The sequence below is a fragment of the Euprymna scolopes genome, chromosome 3 (assembly GCF_053919585.1).
Source record: "Euprymna scolopes isolate OS-2025 chromosome 3, ASM5391958v1, whole genome shotgun sequence".
Taxonomy (NCBI): domain Eukaryota; kingdom Metazoa; phylum Mollusca; class Cephalopoda; order Sepiida; family Sepiolidae; genus Euprymna; species Euprymna scolopes.
Window position 1 is genome coordinate 154415186 of NC_136484.1, and position 19561 is coordinate 154434746.

The 19561-nt window shown below is 29.9% G+C and overlaps 1 protein-coding gene across 1 annotated transcript in view; it reads right to left on the minus strand.

The window, feature by feature from the left end:
* The window catches only part of LOC145259896 (uncharacterized), a 47334-nt gene that overhangs the window by 20872 nt on the left and 6901 nt on the right, over positions 1-19561 (minus strand). The window contains exons 5-14 of the mRNA XM_080117801.1: positions 18399-18572; positions 16359-16523; positions 15774-15944; positions 14271-14444; positions 13330-13503; positions 10862-11035; positions 6136-6318; positions 4678-4851; positions 3623-3796; positions 1376-1549 (exon numbers count right to left, since the gene is read on the minus strand). Of these exons, the coding sequence (XP_079973927.1) occupies positions 1376-1549; positions 3623-3796; positions 4678-4851; positions 6136-6318; positions 10862-11035; positions 13330-13503; positions 14271-14444; positions 15774-15944; positions 16359-16523; positions 18399-18572 (1737 nt within the window). The remainder of the gene's footprint in view (positions 1-1375; positions 1550-3622; positions 3797-4677; positions 4852-6135; positions 6319-10861; positions 11036-13329; positions 13504-14270; positions 14445-15773; positions 15945-16358; positions 16524-18398; positions 18573-19561) is intronic.

Sequence of the window (19561 nt, forward strand, 5' to 3'; positions counted from 1 at the left end):
CTGTATCTTTATTCGCTTGATAACTATTTTAGATATAGTGTTTTTTTTTTTTAATTATATAGTAACGATTTAAAATATCGTAGATTACTCACATTTATCTGTTATTGTATAAAAGGGTATCAAATAATCAAGAAACTAACTACTGCAATGCTTTACTGAAATTTTAAACCATAATGTAATTACAACGCATCTTCAAGATGTTTCAAATCTGTGCACAATTTCCGTAATTAAAAACCTTGATGATTATCTTCAGTCACGCGGTCTATATTTTTCACACAACTTTTCACTATTCTTTCAGTGCTTTTATTTTAATCTTAATCATACTTTTGACAGTAATTAAAAACGCATAAGTGCCTCAAAATGGTGAAACACTTTTGAGACACGTATTCGATTCAATACAAACTATTTTTATATTAAATCTTACATAATGTTTCACAATCGATCTAAGGAATTGTGAGTTTATATTTTATGACTGAAAAATCACATGTCCAATACTTTTTTTGCGTTTCTTTGTATACGTCTTATGATTATAAAATATATATTTTTCTCAATCAAAATGATTTCATAGATTTAGAATATTTATAAGTGTGCCTAATTTAACTATACTGTAACATTTTTAAACTAAAATTCGATAATTAAGTATGAAAAAGTTTACTATAAATATTAGTATGAACTTGTTGAATACATTCTTTGTATTTCTTCACTTGTTAACATAACGAAAGATGCTATTATATAGAAAAGTGCATACGAACTTAATAAGTATTAAACAGTTGGGCATCAACATTGATAATTCTTATATCTTATCTTACATGTTTATCATATGTTGGGCTAAACAGATATCAGACAAAACATGTATATAACTAATCTTATTATAATGAACATTTGGTGTCTGTCTATAATCAATGCTATCGAACATTTCTCAGTTTCCTGTGTCCTAAATTTCTATATGTTGAAACATTGGCAATTATTTTCGTATACTATTTATGTATACTCAAGTAGATTTATTCAAAATAGTCTCTAGCATTTATCCTTCTTACAAACACGTACTACTTATTTATATATATAAGAAGAAATGGTGTTTAAATATAATGTATAATCTACATACTATTTCAATAAGCCGGATTTAATCAATAATTATCGTACATAAATGATTTCTAAGTTTATTGGTTCATTGTTATTTAAATAAGCCATATAAGTTTTAGAGAAATTTCGATCCGTTTATACACCACAACACTTTCGTTATTTAACTATCTTATTATTATTAGCATAAACATTACTTTATTTTCCAAGTGCAACTGCGAATGGGTGCGAGTGCGTATAATTATACGAGAGGCTGAAAGGTGTGGGAAAGATGTTAATAGTTGGCATTTCTAACCTTTTCGACCACCGCCCAAAGTTTCAAGAACTTTCCTGGCATGGTCTATATCTTTTGATAACATAGGGAATCCAGCAGCCACACATTCCTCGATAGCTTTCTCTAACGCGTCTTTATCGTTTTTGCGTATGGCCATCCTGAGTTTGTCGCGGAGATCCTCGGGATTCTTCCTTCCTGGTAAGCAAAGCAATTGACATTAAAGAAGCGTAAAGAAAAGTAAATAGAGAAAAAGCGAAAAAAATCAGAAATAAAAAATCAGAAATAAAAAATCAGAAATAAAAAAAATCAGAAATAAGTCGAAGCAGGAAAAAAAAATGATTTGATAGCTTAGCATTCCCACTGTCATCACATCTTTTAAAGAAACTTCAGTTTGGGTTTATCGCTTAATCAGTTAAAAAAAATGTCGAAAAGTACAACTAAATTTTATCCATAGTGATAATTATTTTCATTATCGGTAAATTTTTATCGAGAAGTCATTTCTATCTGTTGAGAATAATTAAATGTATGCCGATCAACATAGATAATAATATTTATAAATAAGATTATATTGTTGCAAAGTTGAATCTCTGACACTATCCTTACGGCATATACCAGAATAAAGTGTGCTATTGTTCGCTTCCGTGGGGCCATATCTCAGGTATTCTCTCATTTTTCTTCAGAAATTGATCTATTCTCTGTCGCCTGAAGGGTCTACACTGAGAAATGCTGACGGACACAGTACTGGTTAATTTCTCGTAACAGATGACTCACGTGCACTCTGAATTAAAATAAAACATACACACAAGTATTTTATTCGTAGTAATATTCATTATTCATATTCATCAATCATCGGTGATCACTCACTAACAGCAACTGGCCGTGTTCCCTGAATTCTGAGAGATAAGTCTACCCAGATCTCCAGTACTTTTCACCTTTTTCGATAAACTTTGCAAATGACTTTGTATTATCGCAACAGTCGCTTACCATTGGTTTCACGCTGGTAACGGTCATTGGCATCCCCCTGTGGTTTGAGTTGCAAAATACTTTCCCAAGGTTACAGTGTTCTCTAAACTCTTCCAGTGAAGTTATGGTAAGTGTTTTCTCTTCTCTGTCCTTATATCCTTTTTGACCTTTCATGCCTATTTTGTGCGGTATTAACTGAGGCTGATGATTTTTTGAGGGGGGGGGGAGTTTATAAGATTTCTTGCCATTCTTTTTCTTCTCCTTCTTATTCTTATCCTTCTTATTATTGTTGCGAAATCTTCTATAAGATCACACTTCTCAGCTGATGAGTGCATTATTCCGTAGACACTAGGAAATAAAAATAACAAAGAGATATGATTTTTACAAGAATTGAATGCTAAGGAATACTCTTAAACGAGCAATTCAGCATTCATTATGTTTCCCCATATCTTCTTCACATTTTCTTGTGTCATATTTATTTATGAGAATTGCATTAAAACACGCCTATACAAATGGCGTTATTCTCAATGGAAACCTTTTTAGAAACCGTCTTTATCAGATAAAGATGATTTAAGACGTATCCTCTCAATAGTAAACGCTGAGTTTATTCATGATTGTCATATTTAATTGTTTGCAATTATATTCACATACGTAGTTATTATTCTCGAACTGTCATTATTAGTCTTCAGGAATGTTGACTTTATATATATTTTCACAGAATCCATATAAGATTTTTTGCTAAAATTGAACATATATCGTTTTAAAGACATGCTATTCATTTTGACTAGTCTATTCGGCATGGCATAATGATACAAATTTTCATTAATGGAGCGGGAGAGTGAGGTTGAATCATCGGTCGACTCATGCAAAAGACTTAAATTAGTACTTTATACACCCTTACTAAACACTGATAAAAATAAGGGAGAATTAAGAGCAAGTGGAGTAATTCTAGGAATGGAGTAGTGCCTTTCTTATGATGTCGTGGATAATGAGAAGTGAGCCTTCGGATCGCCCTCTAGGGTCGAACACTTATCTTAGTTCTATTAATCTTATATTTCAACTGTATCAACAAGCGCTACTAAAATGTTGCTGTAAAGATAACAAAGTTTCAGAAATGTGCATAAAAAGAAAAGTGATTTGAATTATAGCATTAAAATCTAGCCGGAAAATGTTCAGATATAGAGGATATTTTATGAGAATTATTTTAAGATAAGAAAAAATTTTGGACATGCCATAGCTTTGAAAAAATAAGTATTTGATTGATAAGGAAATCGAAAATTCGTTCTGAAATATTTGAGGACTAACCTCCACGACCGCCACCAGCACGTTCCAAAGCCTCTCTGGCATCGCGAAGATCTTGGGCAAGTTCCGGATATCGTGCATTTTCAGCATCCAGAACGGCCCTTTCAAGAGCTGCTTTATTCTTCTGGCGTATAGCTGATTTTAATTGCTCTCGTATGGCGCTAGCGGCTTTTAGTCCTGACACAATTTATAAATGAAAATCATTATTAGTGGAGATAAAAATTAAATGATTCAATAAACATATTTTCTACAAGGATTTTTTAATTCTTATTTAGCCATTATACTTTTTTATAAAATGAGAAATTATATTCGTTAATTATCAATAATATCTTAGCGTTACAAAATATTTATTTGCTAGCATCAGAGTTAAACCAAATATTTTTAATTAAAAAAATAAGTTTTGATTTAAATTCAAATTATTTTCCTTAATATATATATACTTTTACTTTTAATTCAAAAACTATTGTATTTAAATTAAAATTGTATTGCTTATATGAGTAATATAATACTGTTTTGTAAGTAATTTATCTATAATTAGAGAGAGAGAGTAAACTTTAAGATTTAACAGTTTAAATATTTTAGTAATCTGATTATCAGTGTATAATTTTACATAATTATAGTAATGTGTAATTCATAAAATTGTTTATGAATATGCGTATTAATAAAATGTAAAGCATATAAAAAGATACAAATATTTAACAGACTAAAAATATCTTTTTAAGATAGTGATCTTTTTCTTTTCTGTTTTTTTTTTTTTTTTTTTTTTTTTGCTAATTAAACAAATACAATAATTAAAATCCCTACATAAAATAAAACGTTTATTTTCGTTTGTTTTTCGTATAAAAGTGTAGAATATATCAACTCTTAAATGTTGGATCATTATAAAAGAAACACATGATATGGAAAATATCATCTGAAATGTATGGAATTAATTCAAATCTCATAGCGTTTATTAGCTTAACCACTGTGTAAACATAATTCTATGTAGCGAAATTTAAAGATAAAATTAAAATTGAAGAATCTGAATGTGGTATAAAACGTTTTCAATATCTGCTAACCTCCGCGTCCACCCTGAAGTGTGTCCCGGGTATTTCGTGCCTGTAAGATGTCCGATTCCAATTCAGGGAATCCAGCCGTGACGGCTTCTGTGATTACTTTGTCCAATAATTTCTTATCTTTTTGCTTTATTGCCATCTTCAATTGTTCGCGAATCGCTTCCGGAGACATTGTTCCTAATATTATAAAAGAAATCGTTGTTTTAAAAATTATATAAGGCAGTCTTTCCAGTAGTGTTTTTAACTTGATATATCTATATAGAAGTCAATTATGTATATATTAATAAATAAAAAGTTAAATTAAAACAATTGTTTTGCATTTATGTATCGTAAATTAAGCTTAAGATTATTTCATATGGTGCTGCTATAGATGATATTAAGGATAGAACACTATATCAAAGTTATAACAATCTTATAATTATATTAGATGAGTATTAAGTCTCCATTACAAATATATAGAGACCATTTTGAGTATATTCATGGCAAATCCATTTTTATTGTAAACTGTAATATTATAATTTTTAATATACATTTAATATACTAGCTATATAAATATGTTGTTTATACACGAATAGGGTTATAAGCAAACACCATACTGTTTAAGACAGGGAAACTTAACAGAAGAACATGCTTATATTGATTCGGTATTTTCTTTCAATTATGAAACTTTTTCATAGAATAAATATTTATTAACCGGGGTAAGATTCTAGGAGAGATTGTGCTTGGAGAATATCCGAGGGAGTTGTAAAATAGATGAGAATATGTCCTCTGCCAATTGTATATTCAAACTGATTTCGGTTAGATAACTATTTATTCTATCAAAAGTAATTGAAACGAAATATCAACTTACTATAAACATATCTGTTTCTTATTTTTTCTTGTTATATATTTCGATTATTATTTTGATTTTATAGGCATCAAAACATTCTATCGAAATTTTATTCATTTTTCTTATAAAGAAATTTGCAGATGTATAAATATGTATAATAAGGGAAGAATTTTGAATGTTACTTATATGGTGCGCATATAATTTCATATATTTTTAATAAAATATATAATCAAATATTGAATAATATTAAGTTATATATATATACATATATCATAAATTTGATAATGAAACAGATTTAATCAGTGATACCTTTTTTACTAATGTTTATCCTTTTATAAAAATGATAAACTTTGAAAATCAATGGGTTAATATATATATATATATATATATATATATATATATATATATATTATTAGAATTCCTCGTTTGAATTGTTGATGGAATAATTAATCTAGAAATTCATTCAGTTTTTTTATTTCAATTATCATTTTCTAAGTTTTATAAATGCTCTATCTAGTATATTGAGTTTCTATGATCTCGATAGGTCATAGGCTCTAATATAAAGAATTTTTTCATTTTAATTATATATATAGCATGAGAAAATAATATTTTAAAATTAAATTTTATCTAACCTCCACGACCTCCACCAAGTTGCTGGAGGACAGCCCTGGCCTCCTGGAGGTCATAGCTAAGTTCAGGGTAAGCACACGTCTCGCATTCATTTATTAGCGTTTCAAGTTGGTCACGATCCTTCCTCAACGTCGCGACTTTAAGTTGATCACGAAGATAATCAGCAGTTGGGTAACGGTAAGCATCTAATTTGTGGAGGAAAAGAACATTGTACATTTTAGAATAAGCAAATTCAACACTTGGTTAATACAATAAGTATACAATACTGGCCTTATAATTTGTTAAGAAATTGATGACATGCATAATCTTTGAAAAGAAAAAAGCTTGCGTGCAATCAAATTAATAACAGATCATGAGTAGGAACGTTTTTGCACTCGTATAAACATTGTCAACAAAATATAAGTAATACGAAATAGAATACAATTAGTTTTAAGCTTGATCTTCAACAAAGTGCTGACTCTGCAACAAAATAATATAATAAAAAATTAAAATATTTCGAACGTTTATTGTGTTGTACCTAAAAAAGAAATGAAAATCATTAATTTTATACAAGTTACTTCGCAATAAATAAAATTAGTAAATTGTCAAAACGTAATGCCATTTTTCCTATTAGAAACGTATTAGAAAGAAAAAAACCAGAGCGACTTATAATATTCTTTGTTTACACATTTAACTCTAAATAATCTGTTCGCTTTAGTTTAGAATTCTCAAATTTCGAAAAGAACATATAAAAATTTAAGTCGAAATACCGGAAGTTGACACGATATTCCAGAACGCTACATGAATAATGCATGTTAGTTATTTCTTATTATGCCCAATGGGAGATTATAAACGATTATATTATCATATTTTTTTATATATACTTTGATAACAAAGCATATGTTCGAAAATAATTTTTTAATCTTTCTAATTTGTCTAAATTTATAATTAACTCAACAAGTCTCCTATTTCACATTTAGCTATATATGTATTTACCTCGCTATCTCTTACTCGATGTTGACTGTAATATTTCTGAATGTCATTGTAAGTATTTAGAGAAGAATGAATCCCTTTTCTCAGCAGTGCAATCTAATTAACATGCGTGTGTCTATACACATCACAGACACGTAAATTAAATGGTAAAACAACAAGTCTCTTTACCTCTATCTATATAAGAAAAATAAAAAATAATACTTCTATATAATAATATGGAAGTAAAGAGGCTTATTAATTTAGTTATGCAAAATATGTTTTAACATATACTTAAATGGTGGAAGTAGTTTTTCCCCCAAAGATTCAAGTGTATGATTAGTTCTATATAATTTTATTTTACAAGGGAGTCACCACTTATCAAGGCCCAAAGGCCACTCGAGCATAAGGGTTAATGAGCGTACGGTAGTTCTCCGAACAACAGCGTAGTAATCGTAAGTGGTGAAAATTAGGTATATTAAGGGGGCGGATCAACAAGAACTTGTTTACATTGTACTTGAATACAACCACATTGTAGTCATCTGGAAATCACACCAGTGGAACAAAATTCCACAGACAGGCACAAACTTTGTTCATAGAATCTGCGTTTAGATTGAGGCACAGATAGAGAGTGGGGGAAATTGTTAGTGATGTTTTTACCTAGTCGAGGTTTTTGCGAAGTTTAGGCAAGCGGGATCATAGATTTGAGCTCAGACGAGCACTTTCCAGGAAAATAAAAGATAAAGCAATGACAGCATAACCTTTTCCTTGTAGATATTGAACAATAAACGCATTGTATTTTCATTGCCACATATGAAAATATATCTAACCGGCTGGAGATGATGGTTTGCATATAGACATGTATATTCAATGACAATTTTAGCCCAGCCTCTATCTATCCTCTTTGCTATTCACCGAGAGCAAAAACGAATATTTTACAGCCTACTAGTATTTGTATTTAAAACTCTACTTACTTGCTTGGAGTAGAGTTAGAAACAAATCAGTTTTGATTGTAAAGATAATCTAATTACTCCTAAAATGGGACCTCTAAATTGGAATAGAATAAAATATTGCTCTAGTATAGAAGGATTTCTCTTTCACTGACCGATGACGATGAAGATCAAATGTAGTATCAGAATAATTACTACATTTTTCTCCTAGTCAAAAGGCTAAGAACTCTTTAAGTTAGTTAAATGATAACTTTATAGAAAAACACTTACGAAAAGTAGAATTCCTTTATTGAGGACATTGCTCGATCTTTTAAAAGGTGACTGCATTTAAGAACAACTAATATTCAATATTATAAAAATGAATTTGCATTATAAATTATATCTCTATACATTTTGAAATTTTGAAGTTGATGTAATATCTTTATTCTCATCTAGAATTTATTTCCTGAAAAAAAATTACATTCTGAACAATCATCTACAATAAATAAGTTTTTAGCACAATTTTGAATGCAAAACTCTTGAGTTTCAAATACACACGTGTATAAAATGATTATGATTTGTAAATATATTTGTAATCGAAGATTTTGACAGTCATTGTTAGCTGTATTCGAATAAATGTCTCAAAATCCAGGACTCGTATATAAATGTGGATGACTATATATATATATATATATATATATATATATATATATATATATATATTGAGACACAGAGAGAGACACAGAGAGAGACACCGAGAGAGAGAGAGAGAGAGAGAGAGAGAGATTTAAACTATAACTTCTTATGTCATACATTTTTCATCTACCAAATTTTCATACTTAACAATTGTTTCACATTATTTAGCTTACTTTTATCTACAGTGTTTAATATAATCTAGGAGTTTCAGAAGATCCAGTTTGTAAAAGACTATATTTTATATTTATTAGTCTTCTGAGATATGTAGAATTGTTTCAATTCTTTCATTAAAACGTCTTCTTATATTTACATGTATATTCACACACACACACATACATATATATATATGTGTGTGTGTGTGTGTATGTGTGTGTGTGTGTGTGTGTGTGAGCCTCACTAGGAACTCGGTTCTTATTGTTGAGCAGTTAAAAGTCAGTCATTTAAGCTTACACGCGCAGATCATGATGTAATAATCATTAGATCACTATCATTTAAAAATAAATGTTTAAATTTGAATTGTATTTCTCGCGGTTAATGTTGGCCGTGTGATTGCGTTCTTTATTAATGGGTTCAGCGATGGCTTTGTTGCCGGGTTCGAATCTCCCGACCGGTCACCTTGCACTGATGATTCCCGAAAAGATTAAACACTAATTTTCTTGTTTTTTTTTACATGGGGGTCACTCAGGGATAAGGGTTATTGCGTGTACAGTAATCAATGAGATAGTATTGTAGTAATCATTAGTATTGGGGGTTTTGATAGAGTGTCTTACTTAAGGGGGCGGTTTGTCAGGAGTTTGTTTATGTTGGACTTGAAGACGTCCAAATTGTAGTCAGGTGGGAAACAGGCAAGCAGCAGAGAGTTCCACGTGCATGCACTTATAAGAAAGAAGCTTTGCTCATGGAATCTACGTTTGGGTTTAGGCACAGATAAAGAGTGAGGAAAATTATTGACAGTAGTTTCAGCCAGACGGGTGTTTCTCGTGAAAGATTGGCGAGGGGGTACGAGGGATTAGAACTCAGACGAGCACCAGCCATGGAAATAGCGATAAAACAAAGACAGGCTTGCAACGTCTCTTCTGTGGGAGAGAGGTTGCAGGGAAGAAAAAGGGCATCCCCCTCTAAACCACGAAGTCTATTTTGTACTCTGTCAAGGCAGGATAGGCTGTTTTTAGCATCTCCTGCCCAGATGTGGCAGCAGTACCCCATCCTTGGACGTACTTGGCTTTTATAAAGATAGAGAATTGCATCAGTAGTGAAATATCTTTTGGAGCGGTAGAAGGATCCCATCATTTTCCCAGCGTCCCTGGCAACAGATTTGATGTACGTGTTCCATTTTAGATCAGGAGTAAAGGTCAAACCCAGAAGCTTGTCAAAACATGGAGCTTGTAAAAAAATAATTATATATGTATGTATGTATATATATATATATATATATATATATATATATATATATATATATATATATATATATATATATATATATATATGCTTGTGGGTGTGTGAAACTTAAGTTATATAAAATCTTCCGAATTCCATCTTTGTAAAGAATTGTCAAACTAGATGAAGCCTGGAAGATTCTGTTTAGGTTAATTGCTATGTATTTTCTTAAATTACTACCTTGCTCTACTTATGTATTGAGCACTTTTTAAGTAAATACTTAAAGTATATACATAAACTGTTTTACTTCCTTTAAACATTCTACTAGATATATTAAATAATTATGTGCATATATATATATAATTTAATAATATATATTTATAATGAACATATCTAAGATTTAATAATGTTGTGTGTTGGATGTTACGTGAAATCATTTTATACACGAGTGTAATGAATATATGTTATAACTTTTGTTTAAAACGTAGATTTCATTTAAAACATGATTATTTTTTTAATAGATAAAGAGAACTGCTTTGTTGATGAACAGATGTTTTAGCTGAAAACATGCAAAATAATTAATTACAACTTATATCAATGAGATAATTATAAAATGCCGTCAACTTTTCCACTGGAATTTGTAATCCACTGCAAACAATATATTAATATATAATCCTTAAAACAGTAATAAATAAAACAGTTTTGAATGGGAGTCAAGCAATACAACAATTATAAATACTCTCACTTATTGAGAAAATAAAAAAATAATTGATCTAACCTCTAGGAGTATCGCCGAAACTTGCAAATGACTCCCTGGCTTTAGCAACTGCTGGTAGAATTTCTGGATGTCCTGATACAAGGCATTCATCAATAAGTCTTTCGAGTTCCTCAGAATCACCTTTCAGTTTAGCTGCTTCGAGCCTTTCATGTAAAAGTTTTGGTGTTTTGTTCCCTGATAAATCAAAGTTGTTATGAATTTCTGTGTTTCAGTGGTGCTACAGTAATAACAACGTGATTTCGCCGAAGCAAGCCAATGTCTTTTATTGTTTCTTTATGCAAAAGCAATGTTTATTGGAGTATTGTTTGAATCAATGTGAGAAATATACAGCTCCTCCTGCTTCTGTGTTATACCATGCACACACACATACACACAGACACACATACATACATACACACATGCATATATATATATGTGTGTGTGTGTGTGTGTGTGTATGTTTGTGTGGAATTCAGCGAAGCATATGCACATATGAAAAATGAACTAAGAAAACTGAAAAATGTTTTTAATTTTATCAAGATTTTGTTTATATTGTTAAAAATCTTTCTCAAGATGAGTGATTTGAAGAAAAAAGATAGAAAATTAAATTTGAAATATTTTGTTCGCCCATGACATAAAAAGATTATTAATATTTTTATTACTATGCATTAAAAATACATAGACGTTAAAATTCGAAATATGTAGTGATTATTTGTTATGTACTAAGTTTTGTTATGGATATGGTGCAAAAATACCTAATCTGAATCTAAATTTAAGTTTTATTCGTCTAGTATTTAATAATAGTAATAGTAGTATATTAGTATTTGCGGATTGAGTGGAGTACATGTCAGAAACTATTACATTTAATTGTATCAATGTTTATAATGAGAACTGATACACATGTGCTTGGCAAGATTTATTTAAAATAAATTTAACGAGTGTGTTTAAAATTAAAGGAATGATTATGTTAAAATGTATGAGGGAATAGTGAATAAAAGGAAATGTTATTATATATAATTTTTACATTCATCCATACTTTTATTAAGTTCACGTAGAGTTTTATGAATGTATATTCGATTGCAATTATTGTATATTTCTACTTTGGATCTGAGTGTTTTTTGTTCTTGTTGTTAGTGTTTGTTTTATGACTTGTGATATAGTTAGTGTCATTATAGTGCTTATTATAGTTATAGTACAAGTTATTTTATTATTGGCGTAGGTTAGTAAAATAAAAATGAAACCTTGATGATCATAAAAACAACATTTCGTTTCTCGTTTGTTCATTTATCTATTATAAAATTCACAACCATATTTACACACATGTATACACAGTTCATTTAAAGTATTTTGTTTTACATATTTTTATTTTCATGTATAAAATGCCATTCGTTGCAAAAGAAATACGCTTCACTGTCTTAACATAAAAGCAATATGCATAGTGCATTTATGAAAAATACGAGAAAAGCCTCAAACAATACAGCTGTTAACATGGCCAACTATTTCAAAGTAGAAGCCTGATTGCGCACACAAGTGGACACATATCTGAACAGATTTATAATATGAAACTCTTCAAAAGTAAACTGTAATATTAATAGGATTTATGTTCGGCATGATTTATGCTGATGACGTAGAGTGTAAAAGCGTTGAGAGGACAGTGATGGCCGATCTCAGCTTAAAGCACCTGCCTGTCTTGCACATTGTTGAACTATGATACAGCAAAACATCATATGTGAATATGACTGTATGATGAAGATAAAGATAGAGTAGAACATATAGTATTATATATATATGTATGAATGAATTCAAGTATGTATATATATATATATATATATATATATATAGAGAGAGAGAGAGAGAGAGAGAGAGAATGAGTGTGCGTGTGCGAAGGAGAACGAGAGATAGAGGACAGAGAAGAATAGAGGAGGTGAATAAGAAATAAGATTTCATACAATTGGGAAAATTAGTTTATGAATATGTAAAAAAGGAATGCAAAATGTTAGTATAAATGAAAACGAAATGCATCATTAACGCTGGACCAAGATTTTTTGGTGGATACATTCGACCATACATATACACATACATATTCAACGTTAGAATCAATAGAAAAGTCTTTATAAGATCAATCATCAACTGGCAAACACGCACAAATATGTATATGCATAAATCGATGTAAATGAATTAACAACTCTCGATGTTTTAACAGTAAACTATTGAAGTGTATCTGTTGGTATACATGGAGAGAAAAAGATTGGAATAGCTCGATGAATGGTTGCAGCATGCAGTAATAGCTTTGATTTTTCCCCCGCAAAACATTGATACAAAGCACGACGAGCAAACATTTCTTTACAAAAAGACTCGAAAATCGTTTTACAAGCGAAATATATCGAAGATAAGCAATGAATGATTAGACCTATAAAACAATTTTGATTTCGCTGCTGCTGAAGCATAGATTAGCGTAAGTCAACAGAGATCTAATGGATCTCACTAACCTCCACGGCTTCCAGTGAGACCCTCGAACATATCTCTTGCTTCAATGAGTTCATGAGATAATTCGGGATAGCTAGCTGCCTCGCAATCCAAAATGAATCTCTCCAGGGCTTTGATATCTTTTTTCGTTATGGCAGGTCTCAGTTGCTCTCGAAGAATGTCAGGAGATTTAAGACCTTATTGATAATAAACGATGATTCATTAAGCAGACTCAATAATAATAATAATAATAATAATAATAATAATAATAATAATAATAATAATAATAATAAACAGAATTTTTTCAAAGGAAAGAAAAATGCTCTAACAAAAATCTTTCGATGAAGAATAAAATAAATGCTATTATTATAAAATTTGAAATTAAAAATTATATTAAATGTAAATATTTAACAAAAATAAATTAGGTGTCATATATATTTTTATAGTGAGACGTATGGCCTAATTGATAAAACATAATGATCCAGTTGACAGATTGAATAATAATAAAACAAGGCTTTTATCAAAAGAACGAAAAATATTCTAATGAAAGCCTAAATGAAAAGATTAAAATACATGCTATGGTTTTAAAATTTGGATATAAAAGTATATGAAATTTAAGTATTTAACGAATATAAATTAGGTGTCATATATCCGTATGACTTTAATGAAAAAATAATGATTCATTTAACAGATTTAATAATAATGAAATAAGGATTACTTTTCAAAAGAACAAAAAATGATCGAACTAAAATAGAGTAAAATGCATGCTACAGTTTTAAAATTTGGATTTAGAAATATATCAAAATTAAATATTTAACGAAAATAAATTAAATGCCGGGCCGTATTGTTTTTTTTTATTATCTAATCATGAAAGTGTTACAGTATTTATATTAACGATGAAAATGTAAGCATTGTGAAGGAACTGATATAAGATAATCGATATTTAAAAAAGTGAAGTGCAAACCTCCTTTTCCGCCTTTTAGAGAATGTAAGATTTCTCTGGTCTTTTGAATTTCGGAGTCCAAATCAGGGAAACCAAACGCCACGCTTTGTTTAATAACCTTTTCTAAATTCTTGATATCTCCTTGAGAAACAGCATTCCGAAGTTGGTCTCGGAAATAATCAGGGGTCTGGGATCCTGGCAATAAAACCGCATAAGCGTGCAAATAGCTTTACTCTAATTGAAAGATTGTTGTGATTGATTTAGTCAACTATTGCTAAACTTTTTCTATTAATCTTTCCTACATGTACATATATTTCATAAAATAACATAGACAATTCCTGTGTACATATCTTGGTTGGGATCCTTTCCAACCTTCTTATTAATTTTATTACTTCATGCAAGAACTAGCTCATCTAGCTGGCATAGTAACTAAATAACAATGAATTTAATAAGTGCATCATTAATAATATATGAAAATATTCTATATTCTAAAATCAGTTTGGTGTTCATTATCTCTGACGATGGATCAAGACAGATTCAAATAGTGACTATGGTAGCTATATCAGCCAGTTTTTGCACGAAGCAAGAAAATTAATAAGAACGTTGAAAAGTATCCAGAACAAATTTTGGAGCAGGCATTGTCTGTGGTTTTTAATGAAAAATGCATTTATAAAGTACAATCTCAAAATATATGATAGAGCTTATGTCGATCTAAATATTTAAACATGGTGACTAGCATTTTATTACTTTTTGCTTTTTTTATTTTTTTTTAGAAAAGTGAGCACGAAAGACGAAAAACTGCCAGTTACCATGCGCTGTAAACTATGTATAAAAGAATAATGTTTAGCATTAGTAATCATGATAGAAGAATTAAAATTGTTATTATATATGATTGCGTGAGTTATATTGGGAAAACTAGAGAGAGAGAGAGAGAGAGAGAGAGAGAGAGAGAGAGGCTCGTAGAATAGATGATAGATATTAAGGTCTTTATAAAGCCTCAAATCGTTCATTTCTAGCGTATCATACAAATATTAAAAACACAAATCTCACAATACACTAATATTTATTATGAGAAATAAATAAAATGAAAGAAATCGACCATGTTTGTCAAAGCAAAAGTAAAAGAAGAGTTAATTAGAATGTCCTTTTTGGTTTGAAATTATTAAAACTACTTGTACTGTAACCGTACAGCTTACATGTGTATTGTTGTTATTTAACTGTAAAATAAAATGTTTATATTAGTGCATAATAAATAATGTATGATATCTTACGTTATTTTGGAGTATAATAAACGGCATATGATAGCTAAGTAGCCACATACCTACTTCAGCATGGTAGCTATATTATCATAATGGTAGTGTATCTAGCTATCTAATTTTCAATGTACATAATGACATATGTGTGGTAGTTCAACTAGCGTGAAGTAAATAGGACTATTACGACAATTTCACTTTTTTTAGAAGTGAATTAAATGTAATTTTAATTTCATTTCTAATTGTTGAATAGGGTAACTGGATTGCTAACCTCCGTTTCCGCCTCCTAACTGGCGGAGAGTGTTTCGGGCTGATCGTACAGTGTAACCAAGTTGGGGATATTCAGCTCTTTCACATTCTGCGATTAATTTTTCCAGGTTTAGTCTGTCTTTCTGTTGAATAGCACGTTTGAGATCCCGGTCCAACATATCAGCTGTTCTCACTGTGATTAAAGATGAATGGTTTTACGTTTGTTCATTAGATGCACAATAATCGACAATACCTATACATATATATACGCATCTTTAAAAAAAGCGTTTCAAAGTAGATACTGTTATAATTAAGTGATATTCGTATTCATTATTATAATGTATATGTTACTTTTATCTACAACTATATAGATACATATATCAATATGTATAAAATAAATATACAGTTAATAAACAAAACACGTTTATTTTATTTATTTTTAATATATCTGGCGTTTATAGAGAGAATATCTTAACGGTAAGCACAGATATTTTATTAAGTAGAATGTCGTTTCTAAATTAAAACAAGCATTTCTCTAAACCAGCTATTAAAATGGCAATATTATTGTATATAGTTTTGTCTTTAAATGGAATGAAATAAATCTGACCTCCAGGTCGACCAAAGGTCATTCCCTTTCGGTTTGCAAAGACCGAAGGTAAAACCTCTGGCACAAGACGATAGTCACCGCTAATCTGAGTTGGGCGCTGTCCAAACATTTCCCGTGATTCTGATCCTCTCGCAGATGGTCGTTGAGAACCAGCAGTCATCGGGGCTAAGTAATAATAAATATAAAATATTGAATATTTTAAATATACCAATTTTGAAAATCGAATTAATTGACAAGTGCAAGCCGATTATGCCAGTTAAATTAAATAAAAGACATGTATGCAACAAATATGCTCATTCTCTTTTTCTTATAAATGTATTAAATAAATATTTCTCATAATGTGGAATAAACATTCCCAATATCTTTATTATCGGTTGATCATATTATTGAAGTAGTTCAAAACCAGAAGTCTAATACAATATTCCCATGTTGCATATGACTTAGTTCTGATAAAATTAAAAAAAAAGAAGATAAGTGTGCAATTATTTGCCAAATGGATAAGGATATATATCCTTAATTAATAAATTTTATCTAAGGCTAATTTACTGCCTGATATCGTGTAGATATCATATTGTTTATTTCAATAATGGCATTACAGAAAATGTTGGGACGATTAATTGGAATCGGTAATTAGAAAAATTGGAACTTCTGGTAGTATAAGAAAAATGTGTGCCTATTTTCCGATGCTAAAAACGATTTTTTTTCAACTTGTTTTTAATTTTTTCTATTAATTACAAAATAATAACCATTTATTGATTTTAAATTATCAATAAAACTATAATCTATAGATTACTATTATCCATACAAGTGTATTTTTACGATTGCGAAAATATATGCATATATTACATAAGGTTTTAGAGTAATCCGAAAATTTTTTAAAAAATCTCAATTAACTCTAAAAATTTAGAGATTTTATACGAATCGGAAGATGCAATTGTGATAGAAAAATATTGGAATCGTCCTATCGTTAATAGAAGGTTTTACGTTTAAAGAATTGTGTTGGAGAACTCATAACAGAAAAGTCTCCATGGTATAAAAATTGGTGATTAGATCTTTATTACACTCAGCAGTAACTCATAGATAAGGAAATGAATCTCTAGGTAAGTATAATAAAACTCTATGCCCGTCATCGTGTGCATATTCATTGCTGTACCAACACTATTAGGTAATCTATTGATATATAGTGTTAGTTTTATATATTTATTTAAGAATATTGCTTTGGGAAAAATATTAGATTGATTCTTCGGATAGCATTTTTATACGAACTATTTTATATTTTTGCATATTCAGTAGTATTGCTTTTGTATTAACTATATGCAAAAATATATTCATTTTATTTTCATTTATATACAATATTAATCTATGTTTCTGTTTTCAACTTAAAATGGGACAAGCAGTAGTATATTCCGTACAACAGAGAATCAAGATTGTAGAGTTCAACTTCGTGATGAATTCAATGGTTCAAACACAACAACAATTTAGGAGACAGTTTCCATAGAGAGACGACTCAATTAATCTCCCAATAAAATGCGTTTTGGACACATTTAAGTAGACGGGGAAGTTTATAGGATATCACGATCAGTCAGCACATAAAATGAGATCGTGTATGTGAGAGAACACTTGCAGGATAATTACAAATTTCAATATGCAAGTAATCATACTGGTTCAACTTCAATGAGTATGGATTAAGCACAATATAAACTATAAAGCTATTTAAAAAATATTTTGGTATACGAGAAAAATATTATGCCACACTAAATTTACATATGTGTAAAGCCGATCTTTATAAAAATATTTCTTTTAGTTTTCCTTTCAGTAAAGAAGGTTTCAAATTTTAGATCACCTTGTATTACACGTGATCTATTTAATTACTTTTCTCACTCATTTGTACAATATTGTATATCTTTACATCTGATCAAAGAAAAGAGCATGGTTAACGCAAAAGTAATGTGAAAAGAATATAAAATATTTATAGCTTATACATTGAAAACCGCAAGCAATTTAAGCACTGTTTGTTTTAAATATTTATCTGTGACCAACCTCTTCCATAATCGTCCATGTGATCAACGATCTCTCTTGCATTCTGGATATCAGGGTTTAATTCCGGATGTCCGGACATGACGCACTCATCAATTGCAGTTTGCAAAGCAACCCTGTCGTTTTGTCGCTTAGCAGTGTCAAGTTTTATTCGAAGAGATTCTGCTGTCAGAACGCCTTGGAACGGAACAAAACAAAATTGGGGAAAACAAAATAGGTTTCAGAAGTGAAGAGAGTAAATGATTCAATGGGATGAAATAGCTTATAATTAAACACATATAAATTAAATAATTAGCATTCAGATTTCAAAATATTATAGATTAAATAAAATAAAATAAAAAAGTAATTATATTTTCATGTGAATACAGGGTGCGTATAAATGTACGCGTGTACTCAATCTTTACTTATTAACGTAGAGTTAAATAGTATAACATCGAATACAGAAGACAAATGTAATTGAAGAATCATATTTGACAGCGTTCGAATTGGTGGTCATTATTATTCAGGCAACGTTGATAACCGGTAAAGTATTAGTACACTTTTTGCAACACCCAGTATTTAATTCTGAATTAACTTTTAAAAGCGTCTCCACACGTCCACACGCGCTCACATATTACTTATAAAATAAAATTAATTGAACACGACCTGCTAATTTTTATTATTTAAATTATTCAACATAGTGTTCCCATCTTGATTGTGATTTTCACAACATTTCGGCCGATATTATCTCCGACCTGCTCCGGGTGTCTTTTGTCAAATTCAGGAAGCTTCCTGTTTGATTACCAAGTCCGACAGAAGTGTCCCGAGTTTGACAATAAACCCCTGAAGAAACTCGTGGTTTATATCGGTTGAAACATTGCGAGAATAACACAAGATGAGAATGGCAGTCTGAATAATCCAAATAATGCAATTTATTATTCCTCATCTTAAAATTCAGAAACTTGACCTGCTATTTTAATAAATGAGTGATGAAATTCGTGAATATATACATTTTCTTCCAAAATATGATGAGTTGCTAAGAGAAATTAACGGATAAAAACCGAACATTTATATTTTAATATTTATACACATAGACAGTAATTCCATAGACAACAACAGTAATTATTAAGGCATTCTACTAGTGTGAAATATTATTTACTATTCAAAATATTATTTCGAAACCATTT